We start from the raw sequence: 22,610 nt of genomic DNA on the forward strand, positions 1-22,610 counted from the left end.
CTCCCCATGAGGGCTGCTATGCCTCAGTGCCTACGTCATAGGTGAAATGCTAGATTTGTGTGAATGGAAAGACCTGCACCACTTTCCTTAAGGCTTTTCTGCCCCAGCTCATTCACAGCAATTGCTTTGGAGCTGCCACTGCTATGCTAGATGTGAACTGTAATATGCAGCCTTTATAATTGAGATTCAAGACTGCTTCTAGTGGCTTCCCTTTCCCACAGAGACTCCTCCTGACTAGCAGGTCAGGATGGGTTCTTATTCAAGAAGCGTTGCCATGACAGACTTTTAAAATGTCTGGTTTGGGTTGTGAGAACAGCTGATAGAGTCGCTGCTTTCCTAGTATGTGACACAGCTTGCTTTTTGATACATGCTGAAGGCTGAGTAGCAAATCTCTCTGCTGAGGGGGCAGGCAGTGTGGGGTATAAACAGCTGAAGAATTCACATATGGCTGCAGCCTCCTCCCAAGCAGATGCTCTTCAAATAGCCAAACTAAGCCTTTCCCAGGCATAATTTGCAGGCTTCTTTGCCATTATTCAGTTTGTCTACAAAGCTCTGTGTAGGAATGTCAGAAGTGGGAGCTTTTGAAATCCCTTCTTGCAGACATGGAGATTTGTGGAGCCAGGGTGGCAGTAGCAACAATACAGACTCCTCGCCCCCCCCCCCATCAGAGGAGGGAGCTGCCACCTACCAGGCTACTGTGTATTGCAGCTCTTGGCTGTGGCTAAAAAAGTGGTCAGTAGGCAAGTTGCTGAACTACCAGGCTTGGCCTTTTATGAAATAAGTTGTCTCAAATGTTGGAAATAGGTTTGAAAGATGCCAGCGTAGTTCCTCTGACCTCAACCTTATCCACTGGCCGCTCTCCAGTGCCGATGGACTGGTGGCCAGGGATGTGGGCCCACTCTCAGACAGAGGAAAAAAGCCATGCCTTTAGTAGCTGTGCTTGGTACTCCTAAGGGAAGCTTGGTGTTTCAGAGTCTCTTTGAAAATGTCATTCTCTTTTCTACATACATGCATGAGCACACCTTTTTCTCCTCCTCTCCCCACCCCAGCTCATTCCTTTGCTGCTTTTAACCTTGAAACCTCCATTGCATGCTTCTGCAATTCTTCCCAGTCCTGTTCTGTTGTTAATGGGCCATTCATCAGCCAAAACTCTGACACTACTAATCACTACTTAGAATCCAAAAGTGAGAAGCAGAGAGGAGATGGTCCTGAGACACTCTTCCATCTCTCAAGGGCGAGAATGTCTGTCTGTTGTATATGTTTAGGGTGTGGCTGGGTTTATTCCCTCAGACAAGCTGACCCAGGTAGGTGGGAATGGAGATACTCTTCAATTAGTAACTTTGGGCACTGGTTTAGAGAAGGGGGTGTGCTTCTATCAAAACCTGCAGCATCACCAGCAGCAGGTCCCTGAAGTGAGGACAGTTCTTTGTGTATGAAAGTGATAGAATACAGAGAAGTTGTGAACTCTCACTGGCTCAGGGTGCTTGGATAAATAAGCCCATGACTTCCAGAGTTAACTCATCTTAAGTTCAATTTCTCCTACCCTAGCAGCCTTATGGCAGCCACCATTCTTCCAACCCGCTGTGCAGAGAATCCCTCCCCCACCACCACCCGTAGTGTTCTTGGCCCTACAGGTTGACACACAGGATCCTAAAGGTGCTGCTGCATTGTGGGCCTTCAGTCTGTTTCATGAGCAGGAGCCACAGCAGAACCCAGTCTACTAGATCCACTGAGGACAGAGCAAGCCATGCCTTTTTTTAGTCACTTCTTGCTTCCCTTCCTACATTCAGTCAACATTGGCATTCAGGCTCCTAAATTTTACCAATTTGCTTTGTTTTATTGATTTTCTTTCCACCTGGGTTAGGCTTACAGGTGTAGGCACTACCATACCCAGCCCTAAGTTTCACCTTTGAGAACAGTGTTTTAAGCTGGGTGGTGGTGTTCTACCCTTTAATTCCAGCACTCAGGAGGCAGAGGCAGTGGATCTCTGAGAGTTTGAGGCTAGCCTGGATTCCAGGAATACACACAGAAACCCTGTCTCTAAAAACAAAAACAAACAAACAAAAAAAAAAACTTTTATATATTGAAATTAGTTCTCATCCATGAGATCATATGTCATAGTTATATAAAGTAACCCTTTCATTGATAAGAAAGTGAAACACATAGAATTAGTGTTAGTCATCTATTTTCATATCCCATTCCAAAAACATGAGGCATCTAAGTGCTAATAAAGAAAGAAGTCTTTTATCAAGGGCTCAAAGCAAGGCATGAAATGCACTGAGTGATCTTCCTGCTCCTGTCCAGGACAAGCTGTGACCATACCAGACTGAACATGTCTGATCTTATATAAATGTCCAGTATCTATTCACTAAATAGAAATACAGCTTCGCCGGGCGGTGGTGGCGCACGCCTTTAATCCCAGCACTCGGGAGGCAGAAGCAGGCGGATCTCTGTGAGTTCGAGGCCAGCCTGGGCTACCAAGTGAGTTCCAGGAAAGGCGCAAAGCTACACAGAGAAACCCTGTCTCGAAAAAAAAAAAAAAAAAAAGAAAGAAAGAAAAAAAGAAATACAGCTTCCCCCCATCCCCCGGGAGGAATCCAACAACTAAGGATGGCTTGACATAAGTGTCCACCCTTTATTATGCCTTTATGTACTTTTGGCATGTACATGTAATAGCAGAGATTTTTTTTTAAAAGTCCTGATTTGGCTGGACATCCCTCGCTCCCCTTGTTCTTCCTAGAATAAATCAAGTGGTAGGCCTTCATTCTTTCTTTTCTTTTTCTTCATTCATAGGTACATGAGGATGTTATCACAGTTCACTTCAGCTTCCTTTACTGTCAGATTGCACTTTTTATGTTTTACTTTTACTTTCAGTCAACTAATAGTTTAAGAAATTGCTGGAAGTGCATTGCTGGAAGTGCTTTCCACTTTACACAGTTCTCTACTTTTAACAACAGAATGAAAGCCTGCCATCTCCACCAGCCAGCTGTAACCTCAGTAATGTCAGCATAAATGTGTTGTTCTAAGCCAGTGCCTCCCATCTTCTGGATGGCCATTTTTTTCTGCTAGGAAACAGGACAGATGCTACATGTGGTGACAAAGAGTTCCAGGACATTCTTCATGATCTAAGCAAATCCTTAATCCCTTAGCAAAATGGCATCCAGCTTGAATGCAGCTCAGTTGGTAAAGTATTTGCCTAGCATGGATGAAATCCTGGGTTTGTGATTCCCAGCACTAAATAAACTGGACATGACTGGCACATGCTTATAATCCTAGCACTCAGGAGGCTGACAGAGAGGTATCAGACGTATCAAGTTCAAGGCTGAGCCAGGCGTGGTAGCACACTTCTTTGATCCTAGCACTTGGAAGGCAGAGGTAGGTGGAGCTCTGTGAGTTCAAGGCCAGCCTGGTCTACAGAACTAGTTCTAGGACAGCCAAGGCAAAGAAACACTGTCTCAAAAAGCAAAAAAAAAAAAAAGAAGTAGTAGTAGTTCAAGGCCAACCTGGGATACAAGACTCTGCCTCAAAAAAAAAAAAAAAAAAATACATACGCATTACATATTTATAAACCTTGTTGAATAGCCCATGAAGTAGTTACAGCCAGAAGAAGGTAAGAGGAGAACAGGACTCTATGTGGTGGCACACACTTTTAATCCCAATAATTGGGTGGCAAAGGCAAGCTGATCTCTGAGTTCAAGGCCAGCCAGGGCTATACATAGAAGTAGTGGGGGGGGGGGGTGAGAGTCACATCTGTAAAATTATTTAAGTACCTTTCACCTTCAGGCCCTTGGAAATGCAAATTCTTTTATCCCTTCCCCTTCCCTCCACTGAGCTGTTCTTGGGTTTGCTTTTTGTTTTTCTGGTTCTTGTACCCTTCACATTTGGGTTCATTCTATTTCTCTGAGACCGCCTTACCTTGGAATCTTGTAAAGAGCAGAGGGCTTAGGATGGAAGAAACTTCAGTGTCATTTAAGTCCTTGGTGCTGAGAGAGGGTCCTTACTTAGCACTATCTTTGCTCCAGAGCTAGCTGCCCTTGAACTTCTTAATGTCTAGAAATTTCACACATTCCTTAATTTTTAGCTTTTAATTTGGAACTGGGTGTTCCTGACAGGCACAATCAGTTGACCGTGGTAATGAATCCAGTTGGGCTGGTCAGAGCATCTGCTTTTATCCTTTAAGATCTTATATAGGTAACAGTCTATTGGCCAAAAATAACACTGCCTTTGATGGCTCCTTTAGCAAGTTTCCCAAACCCTACTCATGTATTTCTAAAAAGTGAATGATTCTAACAGAGCAGAAAGTAGTAGACTTGTCACTAGAACACTCAGTAGGTTACTCTGCCCAATAGTTCCCTGCAGCAGCTCCTGATCACAGAAAAGACATTCAAAAACTGTTATCTGAACATCAACAGAGTATTCACCCTGACTTTCTCTTACCAGAGAAACAGAAGTTTTTCCTCCCCAGGATGTTTTAACAGAGATCAGAGAGCTGTGGTAGTCCAAGTCTCCTTGGGAGTTTTGAAGCACACATTACTTACTGACTGCCTTGGCTGTCCTCCTCCAGAATGCAGTATTGGGGTAACCTTTTCTCATCCAACCTTCAAATAGAAGGTGGATCCTGGAGGATTAAGAAGTCACTGAGCTTTTAACCAGGACTTAAGTGAGAGAAGAGCTCAGAACTGCAGAAACAAGAAGTCTCTCCAGTGTGCTGGGGGCAACCCACAGAGTCCAGATTGGATTGCAGAAAGGAATTGGAGGTCATTATTTGCAGATTCAATTATTCAAATCCTTAAAAGTGAATCTGTGAGGGCTTGGGGGTGTAGCTTAGCAGTGAATTGCTTACCTTACACTAGTGAAGCCTTGGACCCAGGCTCTAGCACTGAAAAAGAAAGAAAGGAGAGGAAAAAAAACTGTTTATTCAGGCACATTTTTACAGCTCAATATGGGCTGAGATTGTATCTGCATTCTTCTACCAGTTTTTACAGTATATGCTTTATGGAATTTTTTTACATAGTTTTCTACAAGGTCAGGACAGAAATGCATGCTAATGCTACAGATTTAAAGAATGAATGCACATTTTGAAAGTGTTTTTGCTTTTGTCCAAGCCTTCTTAGCATACATATTTAATTACAAGGCATGAGGATTAATGGGGCTTTGAATATTTAAAGCTCTTCTCCCGAGATTCATTTGATTTAATTACTCCTGAGATAGGCGTTTGCATCCTTGGTGACTTGCCATTTGGATGGGAGTGTGGGAGAAAAAGGGACGAATCTGTGACTTCTGACAGGTTCAGCTTTGGGCTTTTTACTTCCCCACAGTGCACCCTCCCCTCTGGCTTTTAGTGCATCTCTTTGTCTCTTCTGTCTGGGGAGGAGAGAGGAAGGGTTAACAGAGTTTGCCTTTATGAGATTCCTCTCACAGCACTGTTTGCAGCAGCAGTAGTGCTTAGTGTGCACGCCCTGGCGCCTGGGGAAATGGGTAACAGAAGAGTTTCTCTAGCCCTGTGTCTTTATGTCTTTCCCTGTAACTGTGTTAAAAAAAAAAAAAAATACTCCCCACCTCAGAGAGAAAGGGTTTGTTCTGCTTGTAGTTCAAGGGTACAGTCCACCATGGTGGAGAAGGCAAGGCGATAGGAGATTGAAGGAGTTGTTCACATCACATTCAGAAAGCAGAGCATGATGAATGCATGTTGCTGCTCTGCTCCTTTTCTTTATTTATAGTCTAGGATTCCAGCCAAGTGCCATCCACAGTAGACATGTCTAACTACCTCAATTAATGTAACCAAGATAATCCCCCACAGGCATGTCCAGAGGCCTGTCTCCCAGGTAATTCCAGATTCTGTCAAATTGACAATTAATGCTAACCATTCACCCCTTGCTCTCTAAAAGACTAAGAAATTCTCTCTATCTAGCCCCTGGCCTGAGTCCCAAGGACCTCTGTGGGAAAAGGGCATGAGAAACAATGGCCCCACTGCCACTTATACCCAGCCCGTGTAGTCAGAGTCCAGAGGGGCATAGAGGAGGGGCTCATTTTTCCCCAGCTCATTTCTGTCTTTGGCTGTCCATGCATCTGTAGTGGTGATAAAGAGGGAGGACAAAGCAGCTAAAGGTCTACTGCTCTTTCCTGACTTGGCTCCTGCCAGGCCCAGTGTGACATGAGCAAGACAGTAGCCAATACAGAAGGCTCACCAGGAGAGCCAGTACTATCCAGAGTTGTGGCTAACAACCCTTAAGAGACCCAGGTACCTTGTTCACTTGGAGGCGTGTGCTCTGGAAAACTAGGCCCATGGTTGCTGAACATTTGCTCTGTTTGATCCTATGCCCTCTTGAGCTACCTGAAGCTTGTGGTAAAGGAGCCTTAGCCCTTCCCAAACTTATCTGGATACCCAAGCCTCTTTCCCTCTTAGAGAAGTAAATAAGTTACCTGACTTAGAGGATGTCTTTGAGCACATGTATTCAGAAAGCTCTATACCAGGAATCTTTAATTCCAGCCCTCTAGAGGGACTCTGAATTTGAGGCCATAGTCTATATTGAGAGTTCCTGGGCAGTCAGAACTACACAGTGAGACCTTGTCTCGGTAACAAAGGACTAATAAAGTGGTTGTTTTACTCTATCCTCCTGTATCTACCTCAGAAATAATGAAACCCTATCATTCAGTTTATTAGAGGACAGAAACCTCAATAATGTAAGTTGTTTTCCTTCCCATTCATAAGGTACCTTCAGTAGCCATGAGTGCCTAGTGGAATAGCTGCTGTTCCTGATGAGATAGCTGTACAATGCCCTTCCCTCTGCAGTGGGGGGGAAAAACACCAGCTAGAAAATGGAGACATTACATGGGCATGAGAGTTTTAGCTGCTACCCCTCCATCAGCCAGCTTCTGTTGCCAGAAACCCTGGGCAGCTGTGCTGCCTAGACCCTTGAGAAGTACAGCTGGTGCCTCCCTTAGTCACTGGGAGTCCTCTTTCCTTCACAAAAAGGCTTCCACAAAGCCCAACCATGGACACATGTGCCATGCCAGGACCAAAACCAGCTTCAGTGTTGCTTCTCTGTCCTGCTCATGCCTCAATCTATTTAACCCCAGCCCAGTCTGCCTTCTCATCTGACCTAACTGGTAACAGAATGGCACTGTCTGTCTGTAAATACAAGTAGTGCAAATGCCAATCCTCTTCAGGAGCTAGAAGGTAGTCTCTTGTTTCTTCTCTGAGCGACAAACAGCTAATAGGCTGGGAACTGCTTAGCTCTCCAAAAACATTGGTTGACTGTCAAACCTGTCCCTGTGATTATATAGCCCAGGGCTTATCTATTGCTATGCCATCATATTATTCTCAGGCTACTTGATGGAAACACCAAGGTTCTAGGTTAAGTAAGTGCACACTTAGAGCAGAGTTAGAGAATTCCTTTATACACATACATTTAGAAAATTATGATGGTTAAGTTGGGTATGTCCTGTGTATGTAGCATCAGTCTGTTCATACAGGGTAAAGTAAAGCAGGCCCTTGGGTGTTTAGAGCTACTAGGCAGCTCTGCTGGATGAGCTCTTACTGTATAAGGTAGCGGCTATTTTTAACAAGACACATGACATTTTCCTATTTAATCTTTTTGCTAATCCTGCTAGGACTTTGTTTTTCCTTGTAGTGTTGGTTGATGTTTTTGTTTATCGTCAGTTTTTCAAACTGCTGCTAGAATATTCCTTTAAAAACTAAGGCTGAGAATGTCAGGAAAGGCTGGGACCTGCCTAGGATCACACAGATTCTTTTGGGGAAGAGTACAGTCCAGGGATACCATGGCAGTCCAGGTCAGAATTGATGCTGGCTTCTGACCTTGACACAAATGGTGGATCTGAGGTGTACATAGGGGTGGAATGGAAAAGGCTGGCTGGTAGATGTGATGTGAGGGCTGAAGGAAAAGGAAGCATTGAGGTGGTTAGCTTGAACAGCTGGTGGGTAGTTGTAGCCTTCAGTGATCCAGAGAAGACAAAGAACAACTTTGTGGGGAAGCTAGTGGATCAGAAATGGTTTTATGTGTTGGGATACCTGTTGGACATACACCTGAAAGTGTTGAGTATCCAATGAGCTCTAGAGTAAGCCCCAAACTCCAGCGAGAGGTGGATACTAGCCCAGCCCTATCTGAACAGATACAAATGTAAGGATGCAGACCATATTCTTTGTAGAGGAACAAGAGGAAGTACCCTAGCTCTGCTTGGAACCACCATAGCAGTGACCTTGTTGAACACAAAGGCCTTTTAAAGCTCAGTAAAGGACTATGGAGGAGCCTTCCAGAAAAAGACATTGTATAGAGAAAAAAGCCTGTGACAGGGAACTAGAAGCCTCAGTTATTATGGAAAGGGATGGTGTGCCCTTGTGAAGAATGTAGACATCTTTCTGTAGGCAACGGGGCTTACATCCAGGGTTGTGAGCTCGGAAATGACAGGACCAGTCTTACTTAGTTTTTTGTTTTGTTTTGTTTAAATTTTGATAGCAATTAGATAAACAGACTGGAAGTAAGAGACTTTTGGAGACCTGCTTGAGGGCTCCATTAGTGGGGACTGTGAAAGCCACCTTGCTCACCTGCCCTGAGACCTGCCCTGAGACTCTGGATGCTCAGTAGATAGACTGATTCGAGGGTCTCCAAATTGCTAGGGCAAGGCTGGCTCTGTCATCCATGCATGCTGTCCTGACTACTGGAGTCAGTCCTACCACAGGCAGTTCTAAAACTGTCCTTACTCCCATAAGACCAGTTATGGAAAATGCCAGCAGACTGATACCTTCTGTGAATAGAGTACACCTGTGCTTCTACTTTTCTCCCACCCTCTTCCTGCAGTAGTACATTCCTTGCTTTCTTGATTTCAGGGTCTTAATTTTGTGGTCCATTGCCATAGCTGCAGCGCAGTCTTTACCAGACAGTCATCCTGTGAACACTTAGACTCCAGAAACAGGAGACAGGAAGACTTTCCAGAGCTCCCTGTTCAGCTCTCCTGCTGCCCTAGCTCTTTACCAAGTTTCCATGGTGCACTAGCAGCCTCATTAACACCGTATCTATCTATACATGTCAGTGTACACCTGTGGCCTGCCCACCTCTCGCAGCTGGCCACTCAGCTCTTTGCCCTATTCCACACAATTCTGGAGCTAACCAATTTGCCAAGTCTTGTCACTAGATGGAGTAGAGCAGATTCTTTGTTCAAAGCCCTTGGCATGAACTGGCTGAGGTCCTTCCTGTTGCCTATGTTTGGTTGACTTCCCCTGGCACCTCAAATATCAGCTACAGTTAGTTCTTCCTTGTGACCAGGGAAGGGTGACAGAAACCCTGAAAAGGGATGAAGATAAGTAGCTTGGTGGGTGGGGTTCAGCCCTAATCAGTTCTTCAGAGGTGGCTGTCACTATTCCTCCTCATGTGCCCAGTCTTTCCTGCTCCTAGACTTATTTCGCTCCATTCAAGTAATTTTTAAGATACTCTTCCAGCTTGGCATAGTGGTGCACTTGGGAGGCAGAGGCAGGTGATTCTCTGAAGTTGAGGCCAGCCTGGTTTATATAGTGAATTCCTCCAGGACAGCCAGTGCTACATAATGAGACCCTTAAAAAAGAGGGGGAAAAAGAAACTGTCTTCCCTTGTTGCTCTCCTCATTGTCAGAGTTGTTGGGGAAGTCATTGACCAAGTAGCCCTTGCTATATTTAACTTCATGTTGTTAGATCTGCCGTTCTTTAGTACTCTTGCTATACCTTTCTGGAAGTTTTTTTCTGCCTTTAAGTTGTCCAGTCCAGTTCTCATTTTCTTTCCTGGTGGACTGGGTCTGTCCAGAAATATGATCTGTCCCCATCTGTATGAAGATTGGCCTCTCTAGCTCATCCCATTTAGCAGGGTCACTATATTAGGGCAGAAAACCTAGGAGCCCAGGCTGGCATGGTGACAGCAGCAACAGCAGGACAGCAGGTAACATTTTTTTTAGTCACTGCTGGGTGCTTGGAGTGCATCTTCTCCTTTATCCCTGATAGCTCCTTTTATACATAAGGAAGCTGAGGAGAGAGCCTGAGGCCACTTGCTCAGTCAGGCCTACTGCTTAGTAAGTAGCTAAAGCAAATTAGATCTGCCTAGAATCAGAATCTGGGCCAAACTACGTAAGCCATAGAATCTGTCCTGCAAGATGAGATTGCTGTGATGATGATTCCCCTTGGCTTCTAGTGATTGTTAGTTTGTTTTTTGTAATTTTTCCTTAAGCCTAACACAAGTTTTACTGTTCCTCAGTCCCATTATAAAATGTAGATAAAATATTTATATTGCAGAAAACACCATAGAAAGCACATAAGCACTATATAGCTCTCTTGGCTGTTTCAGTGAGCTTGATTGAACTTTGAAAATCAATTAAGAGCCCCAGAGTTGGTAGGTATAGATAACATCATAGGAAGATTTTGTTGGTCTAAGGAAGAGTTGACAGTTAGTGAACACAGCCAGTAGATGGCCTTAGAGCCTCACAAATAAACCTACATTCCAGCATAAACCTGACTTTCACAAGTCCCTGCAGCCAGTAGCCAGCAGCCTTCACCTGGGAGGAAGCACCAGTAACACAGATGATAGGTGTACATAAGAAATGTGTGCAGGAGAAGGTACACAATCAAGGTAGGGAAGAGGGCAAATTCCAGACACAGTCCAGATGCTCAGTGTAAGTATGAAAAGCAATCAGGGGAGCAATTATGTAGAGAGGGCTTATATGGGGGGGGGGTGGCTTTTGCACATGCATGCTGTTACTATAATCTGCCACAAGGTAACTTACAGATACGTAGCATTTAAATTTTGGTCCTGTAGCTGGGCAGTGGTAACACACACACCTTTAGTCCCAGCACTTGAGAGGCAGAGGCAGGCAGATCTGAGTTCAAGGACAGCTTGGTCTACAGAGGGAGTTCTAGGACAGCCAGAGCTAAACAGAAGAGAGTGACCCTGCATGTCATCCCTCTAGAAAAAAAAAAATCATTTTCTAGATTTTTCTTCTTTTTTTTTTAACTAGAAAAGAGCTTGAGACAATAGCAAGAAACAACCCCCCCCCCAAAAAAAAAGACCCGTAACACATGGTTCTCGGTAACAATCACAACCTTCAAAGGGGAGGGGTAGCCACCTGTCTCATGCATGTCTAATGACAGCATGTGGCATTTCTCATACTATCCACAGACCAGAAGGTAAGACTTCCTAAAAGAATGGCCAAGGGATGGAGAGATATAGCTATTCTTCCAGAGGACCCAGGTTCAATTCCCAGCACCACATGCTGACTTATAACCATCCATATCTGCAGTCCCAGGAAATCTGACTCCCTCTTCTTCTGGCCTCCATAAACACTACACACACATAATGCACAGACATACAAGCAGGCAAAATACCCATATTTATAAAATCTAAAAAAAAAGTTTTAAGGGAGGTAATACTCCTTTATTGAAGCTGAGCAGTCTCCAGGTGAAGGGCCTCTGCTCCCAGTTGAACACTTTGCCTATTTGGAGAGCGTACCGGTAGAAAAATGAGCTCATTAAACTTGGTGTGGTGGGACAGGCTTATAAACTCAGCACTCAGGGAACTGCAAGAAAACTGTGAGTCTGGAAACAGCCTGTCTCAAAGAGTGGAAGCAAAGAAATGAAATTGTTACTATAAACCATACATTTGATTATCCTAAATCTGTTACAGGATACATATAGTCTGTACACTGTTTTACTGAGATCAGGCCCTCCTGTTCCCTAAGATCATTTCATATCTAGTATGTCTTAGTTTTGTTTTGTTACTTCAGAACAATGATTTCTACCGTGGGAAATAATGGACCTTGATGAGGTTATATCCGCACCCCTGGTCCCACGTGGGCCCACACCTGTTTCAAGGGTCCAAGGCCAGCCTGGAATTAGAAACATGGGACAATGGCTAGAGGGGAAGTGCCTGAATCCTGAGGCTAGTGCTTTTGTGTGTGTCATGGCTCAGCTGAACTAGGTGTTTAGTTATCTTTTCTTTTCTTCCCAGTTATTAATTCTGAAATGCCATTCTTTCAGAATAGGACCTCAGGTGGGACTAACACACACACACACACACACACACACACACACACACACACACACACACACACACACACACAATGCTCATTTTAGTGGTATGTGGATTCCCCTCCTTGCTGTGCCTGTTCACACAAAAGGTGGTCTTTGTGTTCCAAGAGCCTCTTGGGAGGTAGCAGCCAAACAGCTGTGCATCAGGACAGGATGAGAGGCTACCAAGAGACAGGGACCAATGGCTCAGCCTTGATCACAGCTGTAATTGCTGCCAGGAGGTCCCACAACTTTTCTGATGGTAAAATGTCTCTTGGTTTGGAGCCTTACCATTTTCACCTGTTAACACTTATACTTCTATCTTTGTTTTAAGGTCAAATAAAATTCCAAAGTTTCTGTTTAGGAGAAACAGGATGTCTTTGGAATGGTAAGAACTCATCAAGGGGGTGCCCAGGCCTCTCCTGGCTTGTGTGGTTCCTGCTTTGAATGAACAAGGATGTAAGCCATGAGGAAGACATGTTGCCACTTGTGTTTTGTGGGTGCAGGCTGGTTCAGTAACTTTCTAGAAAGGCCAAGCAATTAAAGAGGAACAGGAGAACATTCTCTTGAACAGGACAGAAGCAGGAGGGGCTTGAGGCTGGGTAAGGACCACAGCAAAGTCCAGTTTATGTGCTAGCAGCTCGGCATGTATGCAATCAAAGACAGGCTCTTCTGATCTGTCAGAATGTCCCTAGTCTATAACGCACATACCCAGAGATGGTAATCTGGGCCTCTAACATATGTATCCTAGGCCCCACCAAATGTGTTTGGTCCTCACCAGCAATATAAATGATGTTTTATTTACCTGTAACACATGCAACCAGATTGCACATGGAATCACATCCTGCCTGGACATCCTTGGTTTTACAAATTTTCAACTCATGTTGCTGCTTCTTCCCATGCAGGCATTTTGCATTCACAGATTTTGGTTTAGACCATATTCTGCTGAAGGTCAGAAATAGTCTTGACCACCATTAATTTCTACTTCTCAGGTGTGTCTGGCTTGCTTGAATTCAGTAAGTGCTGAAATAGGTCTGGTTAATCACACCAGGTACCATAACTACAGATCTAATTCAACATGGATTCTGTGAACTCTGAAAACTTCTCTATTCCTAGAACATGATCCATAGTCAAGTCCCATTGAAGTAAGTCAGCTAGAAAAATTCTGTTGTCATATTCCAGGCACTCTGTTAAATGTGTAATATTACTCTGAAGTCCGGATGCCTTGTTTTTTCTACTTAAACAGACACAGCCCTCCAGTTTAGCATTCTGTAGGCTGGGATTATTTGCTATAATCATCAGTGGAGACCAGAGTGACTTGTAATGTCAAGATTGTGGTTACTCTCAAGCAAACATGTTTAAAGGCAGCTGCTTCCTGGAAAGGCTGTACTCATCCAAATGGAAAAACAATTGGTATCTGTCTTGGTGTTTTAGAGAACTTAGTAATCATAGTCTCTACAAGTAATTTTCCATTCATTCCCAAAAATCCTGACAGAGTATCTTCAACATGAATCAAACTGGGAGGACACAGTACATGAAGCAAGGAAACCAGCTTCTCAACCTTACCACCATTTCTGCTGCCATGCAAAGCCCTAACATAATGTCTTTTCCAAAACTTTGAAAGCTAGAAGGCCAAGATAAGGAATCAGCAGCATTAGTTTCTTCCAGAACTTTTCTCCTTAATTTGAAAATAAGATGGCCATCTTGCTGTCTTCACATGGTCTCTTCTCCCGCCTACATCTCCAGCCAAGTTGTCCCCCTCCCCTGACACGACAGAATTTCTCTCTGTTTAGCCCAGATTGTCCTGGAACTCCCTCTGTAGACCAGACTGACCTCAAACTCAGAGATCTCCCTGCTTCTGCCTCCTGAGTGCTGGGATTAAAGGCATGATCCACCACACCTGTCTCTAGCCAGGTTTCTTTTTTTTTTTTTTAATATATATTTTATTCTTTTTAATCACAAATATGTATGTGAGAATGTACACATGAATGCAGATATTCACAGAGGCCAGAGTAAGGTGTCAGATCACCAGGACCTGGAGTTACATGTGGTTGTGAGCTACGTGGTGTGGTTGCTGGAACTGAATTCTGTCTGGTCCTTCACAAGAACAGCAAATGCTCTTAACCACTGAGCCATCTTTCCCCACCCCGGGTTGCTCAGGCTGACCTTGAATTTGAGATACTCCTACCCTCTAAATAACAGCTGGTCCTTGCTCTTACATGTGCCTCCCTGGTGTCTTCCTGTGTATACAGATTTGTCTTCTTGTGAGAACACAGCTGGATTGGATTTGGGCCACTATGCCAGACTCATTTTTAACTTCTGTACCTTTTTGTATATGTGAGACCGAGGGTGAAACTCAAAGTCTTGCATATACTTACACATACAGTGAGCTAAATCCTTGTGCTTCTTTAAAGCCTTTAGCCCAGTCTTCAAATTTAGTCATATAGTAAGGTACTTGAGCTCAAGGATCAACACATGAATTTGATGGGGACACACACAATTTGGTCCTTAATATCTACAAACCAACAGTGTATCTGTTTGTGGTTGGGAAAGCAACATAAAGCTAGTGTGGTTATAATTGGGGTTGTAATTGAGCCAAAGGAGGCTAGTAATGCATTAATTAGCACATGTCCTGTCTGTGTTCCTTGGTGCCTCAGCCTTTGCACAAGTACACAGCAGGGCTGAGTAGCAAGCACTCAGTCATGGCTCTTGGCAAGAGTTACACTGTTCTTGGTGATGTTTTATCCTCTTGTCCATCTGTGTTATTCTAAGTCATTGCTGTAAGAGAAAAATTAAGAGTGAAAACAAAGATGCTGGCAAACCCAGAGTCAGCTACCATTCTGGCATCTCCCAGAGGGCAAAAAAGTCTGCAGCACTTTGAACCTTCTTGGGCAGAAATGTCTTCTGCCTCTGTCTTCTTCCAGATCAAGGACCTCACCCCTGAAGAAGACTCCACATGGGCTCCTTATTTGACCAATAGTGCGTGTTTCTTAGGTGCACACAATACCAGCTAATGAGAGAACTATGAGTAAAACTAAGAACTCAGCTGAAAGGAGAGAGTAAAGGCTCTACAATGAAACTATGCTATATCTCCTGAACCCTCTGAGTTGTACCTATCTGGGTTTTTTTGTTTTGTTGTTGTTGTTTTAAGATAGCATCTATAGCCCATGCTGGCCTGAAATTCACCGTGTAGATCAGGCTGACCTTGAACTTATGTCAGTCCCCCTGGTTTCAGCCTCCCAAGTCCTGATATTACAGGTGTGAGCTGCCATGCCCAACTAGTTAGTTGTACCAAGGTTGCCTTGAGTTGTTGAACATTAGAAACTAATGAATAGGAGTAAGGATTAAGTCACTTAGGAGTCAAGACTGATAGTGTTGCACCAATTTCTTCTCTGATAAATACTGCTGTGGATGCTTTCTACCTGCATGTCTATACCATAGATTTCAATCCAAGAATAAATACACAGAAACAAAAGGATGATTGATGTCTTCACCAAGCATGAGTTCAATACTTTCTGCTTTCTGAGTGTCTCTCCTTGGCAGCTTCTCATGGCTTCAGAGGAGTCTGTCACCTGCCCAGCTGGGTCATCCTCTGCAGAGGATGTATGCAAGCATGTTTGTGTTTTGTGTGGGTTGTTTGTGTCTCTCCCCACCCATGTGTGCACATGAGCCCACACACATGCTCTATGTGGACAGTGTGTATACTATCCTGACAGTTCTGTGTCAGCATCACATATAAAAGGATGTCCCCAGATGCATTTTTAAAAACAGTTTTGTGGATTTGATATATATAAAGTTTGGGTCTTAGCCAGGTGTGATAATGCACACCTCTTATTTTAGCACTTGAAAGATAGAGACAGGAAGATCATGAGTTCAAGGACAATATGATGAGACCCTGTCTTAAAAAACAGCCAGCACCAGACATAGTAGCATACACCTCTAATCTTAGCACTTGGGAGCAGAGGCAGATAGATCTCTGAGTTCAAGGACAGCCTGATCTACAGAGCGAGTTCTTGGACAGCCAGGGCTAAATAGAGAAACCCTGTCTTTAAAAACAAACAGAATAACAACAACAACAAAAAAAAACAGCCAGGCCTGGTCACTTACACGTTTAATCCTAGCACTCAGGAGGCAGAGGCCAGAGGATCTCTCACAGACCCATGAATGGTGGCACATGGTGGCTTTTGATTCCATTACCAGGAAGACAGACCTCTGTGAGTGTATAACAAGCCAGCCAGAAACTACACAGTTATGATATGTCTTAACAACAAAAATAATAAAATCAAGATCTTCCTATTAGCTCAGTAGCCTTCATTTGGAGCCCAATGGGTGAAAGTTTCATGAACATTGCATGAACTCTGCTAGTCCTTTAGCCACACTGAAAAGAAAAAGAGGAGCTACAACTTGGCTGTGATTACTGACTGCAAAAATGGAATCTTTAGAGAACTCACCTGGTCAGAACAGGTATCAAGGGATCAGCAAAACCAAGACCTGTCAAATGAGTCAGGGCTTCCCAGACTGTGCAATGTGTCAAAAATCACTCAGTGATCTTGTCAAAGTGCCATTCTGATTAGTGGGTTCAGACAGAGCTGGCCTTTGTACCATTCTGTCAAGTCCCCATGTGAAGACACAGCTGCTCATCCTGAGTAGCGAGAACTAGGTGACCAACTATCTCTAGCCACTTGCCTGTGTTAAAATATCTTATGATGCTCTCTATATTATCCCACCAAACTAAAAGGGATTGGTTTTCAAGTGTGTGATGCCAGCACCGAATCTGCCCTAGAAACCTAATAAAAAACAAAAGAAAGAACAGCACACAAACTTGTTCTACAGAGAAGCAGAGAAAATAAGCTAGTGGCCCATCAGGCTTGTTGTTGGTATTGAATGGTCAGAGGGGTAAAGACATAGATGTCAGAGGGGCAAAGCCAGGCCATCCATGAGGTCAGTTATCAAGACAGCCTACTGAGTGTCAGGAGCTGTACACTCACTGGTCCTTACACTGCCCAGAAGGTAGCAGTGCCAAGGCATTGAACTTCAGCATGTCTCATCACTAAAGCCTGAGCTCCTCCCACACCCATACATTCTGTTTCTGTTCTTCTGGGAGATTGGGCAACAGATAGGTGGACTTGAACTTCAAAAATAAAAGTGGAAGGAAAACCAGTGGGGCTTTCCAGTTAGCAACCCCAAAATATACCTGAAACCAGGACTTAGAGCCCATGACTACAAAATATAATTAACTTCCTATTTGTCATTTCTACCTCCGGTCTCTTCATCCAGAATGGGGAACAGTAAAATGTGTCTCATAAAATAATCTGTCTGTTTGTGTCTATGGGAACAGAAAGGGAGAGTTGGATGGTAGGATGGCTCAGTAGGTAAAAGCACTTGCTGCAAAAACCTGAGGACCTGAATTTGATCCCAGGAACCTATGAGAACTGGGATGCAATTGTGAGTTTCTGTAATCTACACACTCCTGTTGCAAGATGGGTGACAGGAGACTCAAAGCTAGTGGGTAACTAGCCTGGGATAAACAGCACAGCAGAAACAAGAGCCCCTGCCTCAAACAAGGTAGAAGTCAAGGACCAGCTCCTGAAAGTTTCTTTCAAACTCTGAATGCTCATGTATGAGCATTGACACAACACACACACACACACACACACAAACACACACACACACACAAGGAAAGGGGGAAGTTAGAAATTCCATTTTCTCAAGGCTCAAAAAAAAAAAAGGTTGAATGGGAGTCATGGTTAGGTAACAGGACAGCAGGCTCATCCAGGGGCAGGCCTTCTTGACTCCCCCTCTGCCCAAAGCCCAGTTCTTCAAGTGAAAGACTGTCACTAGAAAAAGCAAGATGGGACTTGGGAAACCTGCAGGATCCATGCAGTGGTGGTGTAGTGGTCAAGGCAGGGGAGCAAATGAGAAGCTCATGTTCTACCCCACTTCCAAGAACCAGTTCTATTCCATGTTCTTCCAGAAATCAATAAATATATACCAGTTAGATGTCTACCTAACAGGTCTTTGTTTTATTTTGTTTTTGTAAGTTGGAGTTGAAGTTTGTGGTTGGTCCTAGGAAGCTGCTTCTAATTTATGGTTTTTATCTTACATGACTACTGCAATCCTAACTCATCCATGATCACAGAATTTGAGCCAAGAATTGTGTTTCTGTCTGCCATTGTTCCAGTGGGTATATCCCACTCTCCCTGCCAAGGACACTGACCCTATCTGTACCCAGCACATCCCTCAAACACTCCACATGACCTCAAATATTATTCTTTTATAATAATATTACAACACAGCAATGTTTTCTTCACAAGTAACTTTCCTAGGGCCTGGAAATGTGCTGATTTGGTAGAGTAAGCACCTGGCAGGTACACAGCCCTGCATCCCATCTCTAGTACCACATAAACTGGGTGTAGTTGAACATGTCTTTAATCTCAGCACTCTGGAGTAGAGACTTCTGCACAGTTTTATTTTATTATAGGCCTTCCCTGCTACCCATCTCATGTCTGTAAACGTCAGCCCTGTACCCTACCTTCCTTCATTTATCCCCTTAGTACTTACAATTCCTGTCTTCCCTGTATTTGTATTTCACTTACTTAACATGTCACCATCCTCCTCCAGTATAACTTGGTGGGCACAGATTGATTGTATTCTTTTATTCCCCAGAACAAGACCTGGAGTTCCTAGAAGGAACTCAGATGTTTGTTTCTAAGTTTCTGTGTGTCTTCTTGCCCAGGTGTTAACAGATGATCTGCTAAAGGGCCTCAGAGAAACTAGACTGATTTTTAATAACTTCTGGGAGGAGATTGGTGGCTTTAATTTGAAGTCAGCTCTGATAAAGGTAAACTGAACTGTTTTTGATGCCAGGAATACTTTGCCAGCCACTTATCTCAGAACCCTGATCCCAACTGTACAGAAAGGACCAGTCCCTGTGGCTCTGATATCTAAGGGTCCAGTCTCCAAAGTAGTACCAATGTGCTCTTACAACCTCTTGTCCCTAGAGGGCAGCATTAGGATAGAAAATCCAGATCTTCCTGAAAGAATGCTTGACTTTCTAGCCTGTGGGAGTAAAGCTGAGTGGTTCCTTTACTGTAGAGAAATAGTGCAGCACATACTTTAAAATTAGTGTGTTTATATAATATTTTGAAATTAAGGGCAATATTTTCCTTCAGGAGTTCTTTGCTTCAGAAGACTAGAGAGAAAACAAAGGATCGTTGTAAGATTTCATAGTACTTGGCTGGCCACACCCAGGTTGAAGTTTCTGAAAAACCTCTGCATATAGAACACAGCTTCCTGGAAAGATGTGATCTGATTGTCAAGTAACACTTTTTAGAATGAGTGGTAGAAGACCAGGGGCATATAACCCAGCATTTGGGAAGCTGAGGCTTGATACAAGGCCAGCCTGGGTTGCAGTGAGACCGTTTCTAAAAAACATGCATGTAGCTGAGCAGTCGTGGTGCACACCTTTAGTCCCAGCGTGCAGGAGGCAGAGGCAGGCAGATCTGAGTTTGAGGCCAGTCTGGTCTACAGAGCAAGTTCCAAAGCAATCAGGGCTACACAGAGAAACCCTGTCTCAAGGGTGGAGGGAAGGAATACTATAAGCCAAGTGCCCCAGGAATACAGGGAAAGAGCACCAGTTTTTTTTCCAGGTTGTCAAGATTTCCCAGATGCCGTGACAATTGAAACAGCTATGCCATTAGTAGATGTAGAGGATGTAGGCATTGGCAAGAGGTCTTAGCCATAGATAGGTACTGGCTAGTCAGTTGATCCTCCAGATTCCTCACTCCAGCTCTGGATCCTACCACTGTCCCTCTTAAATTCTCTCTGTATACAACAACTTTTCCGTACCCTCAGGATTGATCAACAATAAGGTCTCTGTATGGGACCTTCTTGTCAGTCTAAAGGAAAGGGAAGCTACTATACCAAATGCCTGGCCTGACCTCCTCATGCTCAGTCCTCAGAGGACCCCAAGGCCTGATAATGGCCCATCAGCCTAGAGGGAGATGGAGAAGGGAGGTCCTCATAATGCCCTCCTCTCAGCCCTTTGTAGAGAGAAGCCCTGCCAGATGGCTTGACATTCAATAGCACTGGATGAAGAGGCAAGAATGGGCGAGTAAAAATGTTTCATTACTTTCAATACAGAAATTATTGCCATTTTGAATATCACTCTGAACCAGAATTTTGACCCAATTTTGTGACAGTAGTAATCATAATGATCAGCAAATGCTACAGCTGGGCATGTCTAAAGTCCTAGGACTCAGGAGGCAGATACAAGAGGATCGTGGGCTATAAACTATATAGTGAGACTCCCAAAAACATAAAAATTAAAAAATTCTAATGTCAGAGTCCTAGCCGCTTTGTAGACCAGGCTGGTTCTGCCTCCCGAGTGCTGGGATTAAAGGCGTGCGCCACCACCGCTTAGCTTCCTATTCACTCTTAGTTTTTTTTGTTTGTTTGTGTTTGTTTTTTCGAAGCCAAGTTAGTGAGTTTATTAAAATTATATAGGAAAAGGACAATATGCAATCCAAAGACCCAAGAAATATGTGTAGGTTGCCATTGGCTGTCTTTTATTTTATTTTATTTTATTTTTTTAATGCTGAATGCCATTTATTGAAGGAGGGAGGAGGTCTTAAATACAGGCTTACAGCACAATGGGAGAACCCCAGAGGGCAGAAGTTCGCTATCGGTGTTTTACAATCTTGCATCTAAGCTGTTAAGGCCCATTATGCAGGATAAACTTGAAGAGACGGTTGATGAGTATTCACAGGAAGGATCCAGGGCTGCCCAGCAATGGGAAATGACTGACTGATTCTTGGCTCTAATATGGAAAGCACACATTGAGCCTGTCTTTGTTCGTACATACTTTTTTCTGTTGCCCCACCAGATGTGCAGAGTGGCTGAAGGTAGGAGGTACAGCCACTTCCTTGCACGTGACCAGTTTAAGGATACTCTGATTAGCAAGCTCCTATGATGACCTGAAAGAAAGAGTAGCCTCATACTTGGTCCCATTCCATCATGCTGTTCACTGTGTCATTCTCAGCTCTCCAGGAAGCCCATTCAGGAAGCACCGTCCTTCACAGCTGCAACTGGGCAGACTTGCCAGTTGCCCATCTGTGGCCTCTTTACACGAGATTCCATTGGGACTTCACGGCTTGTCTCTTGCCCTGTGCCTCGAGTTTTTTGCTAAACAATGATCTGTTCTTGCCAGCAAATACCACACAGGGAAGCAGTGGGAACAGAGGGGAAAGAGCAAGCCTACTTGAAGCCAGGCTGAATTGTGTCTATAGTTCCATGGGTTTGGCCAAGTAATGTGACTTACTTAGTTTCCTTTCTTATTTACTTCAAAACACATACCTGTATAGGTCTAATGGCACAGAGTTTTCCTACAGAGTTACTGTGAAATTAAATAAGAGGACTTGTGCTAGAGAGATGAATTAAACACACTTGATGCTCTTACAGGCGACCCAAGTTCCTAAGTTTGGTTCTCAGCACCCACATCAAGTATCTCACAACCACCTGTAATTCCCATCTCAACCAGGACCTGAAGCCCCTGGCTTCTTTAAGCAACCGCGTTTGTGCCCATAGAGACACAGATACATGTAATTAAAAATGAAAAAAAAAATTAAATCTTGCAACAAAAAAATCTCAGTGAGATGTCCTTACAGGGTGTCCTTTTGGAGGATGTTTGCATTTTCAGTACCTGGCAGCTGTCATTTCTAGCTCCTAAAAATCTGGGGTACTGCCCACCCTCCTTTTTAAAAGATATTATTTTTCATTTATGTTTGTGTTTGTATGTGAACCTGGATTGAATTTATGTTCACCATGGGCATGCTAGAGCCCGGGGAGGCCAGAAGGCGGCACCATCACTACCTCTGCCACTGCAGCCATCAAGTCATCATACTTCCTTCCCATTCCTCCTGATTTCCTGTAGCCTTAGCACCAGCAGCCTGTCTCCTCTCTTCTACCGTGCCTCAGCATGCACTTTCCTATCATTAGCCGACTCCTGTTTACCTTTTGGGCTCAACCTCAGTATTTCATCCTCCACAGACCTCTCCAGCCACTGGGCTTGACTGGATATGGCTGTTTCAGTGCCATGCCCTGCCTACATGACAGCTCTGGATCCTGCATACTGTGTTCCCCAAAACATAAGTTTGCTAGGCCATGGTGATGCACGCCCTTAATCTCAGCATTTGAGAGGCAGATCTCTTAGTTCAAGGCCAGTCTGGTCTACAGAGTGAGTTTCCAAGACAGCCAGGGCTGTTACACAGAGAAACCTTGTCTCAAGAAACCAAATAAAAAATAAAAACCCATACGTTCCAAGAAGACAGAAACTGAGTCGCTCTTGCCCACTGCCACAGCCTTAACATTTTACAAGTGGTAGAAACTTCAGCCCTGGCTCAAACCAGCCCTCATCCTGTGCCACTCACCATATGTTTCAACCCAGCTAGTGTCACAAGTCAAAAACTCTCTTCCACTTGCTTGTTAAATATCTTCCACCTCTGGTCTCAGCTTTTTCAGTCCATCGTGGGGTATATTGAAATATAGCTACAGCCAAATACTTTGCCTA

General features: G+C 44.0%; 1 protein-coding gene across 7 annotated transcripts in view; it reads left to right on the forward strand.

The window, feature by feature from the left end:
* Positions 1–22,610, forward strand: part of Rnf216 (ring finger protein 216) — a 150,939-nt gene that overhangs the window by 66,955 nt on the left and 61,374 nt on the right. Inside the window, exon 14 of one of the 7 annotated variants that reach the window (XM_037198430.1) lies at positions 18,780–19,147. The exons of the other annotated variants lie outside the window; for them this stretch is intronic. Coding sequence (XP_037054325.1) covers positions 18,780–18,893 — 114 coding nt within the window. The 3' untranslated portion in view covers positions 18,894–19,147. Of the gene's footprint in view, positions 1–18,779; positions 19,148–22,610 lie in introns of those variants that run through there. 7 annotated transcript variants of the gene reach the window in all.

Source organism: Peromyscus leucopus, chromosome 23 (genome assembly GCF_004664715.2).
Source record: "Peromyscus leucopus breed LL Stock chromosome 23, UCI_PerLeu_2.1, whole genome shotgun sequence".
Taxonomy (NCBI): Eukaryota; Metazoa; Chordata; class Mammalia; order Rodentia; family Cricetidae; genus Peromyscus; species Peromyscus leucopus.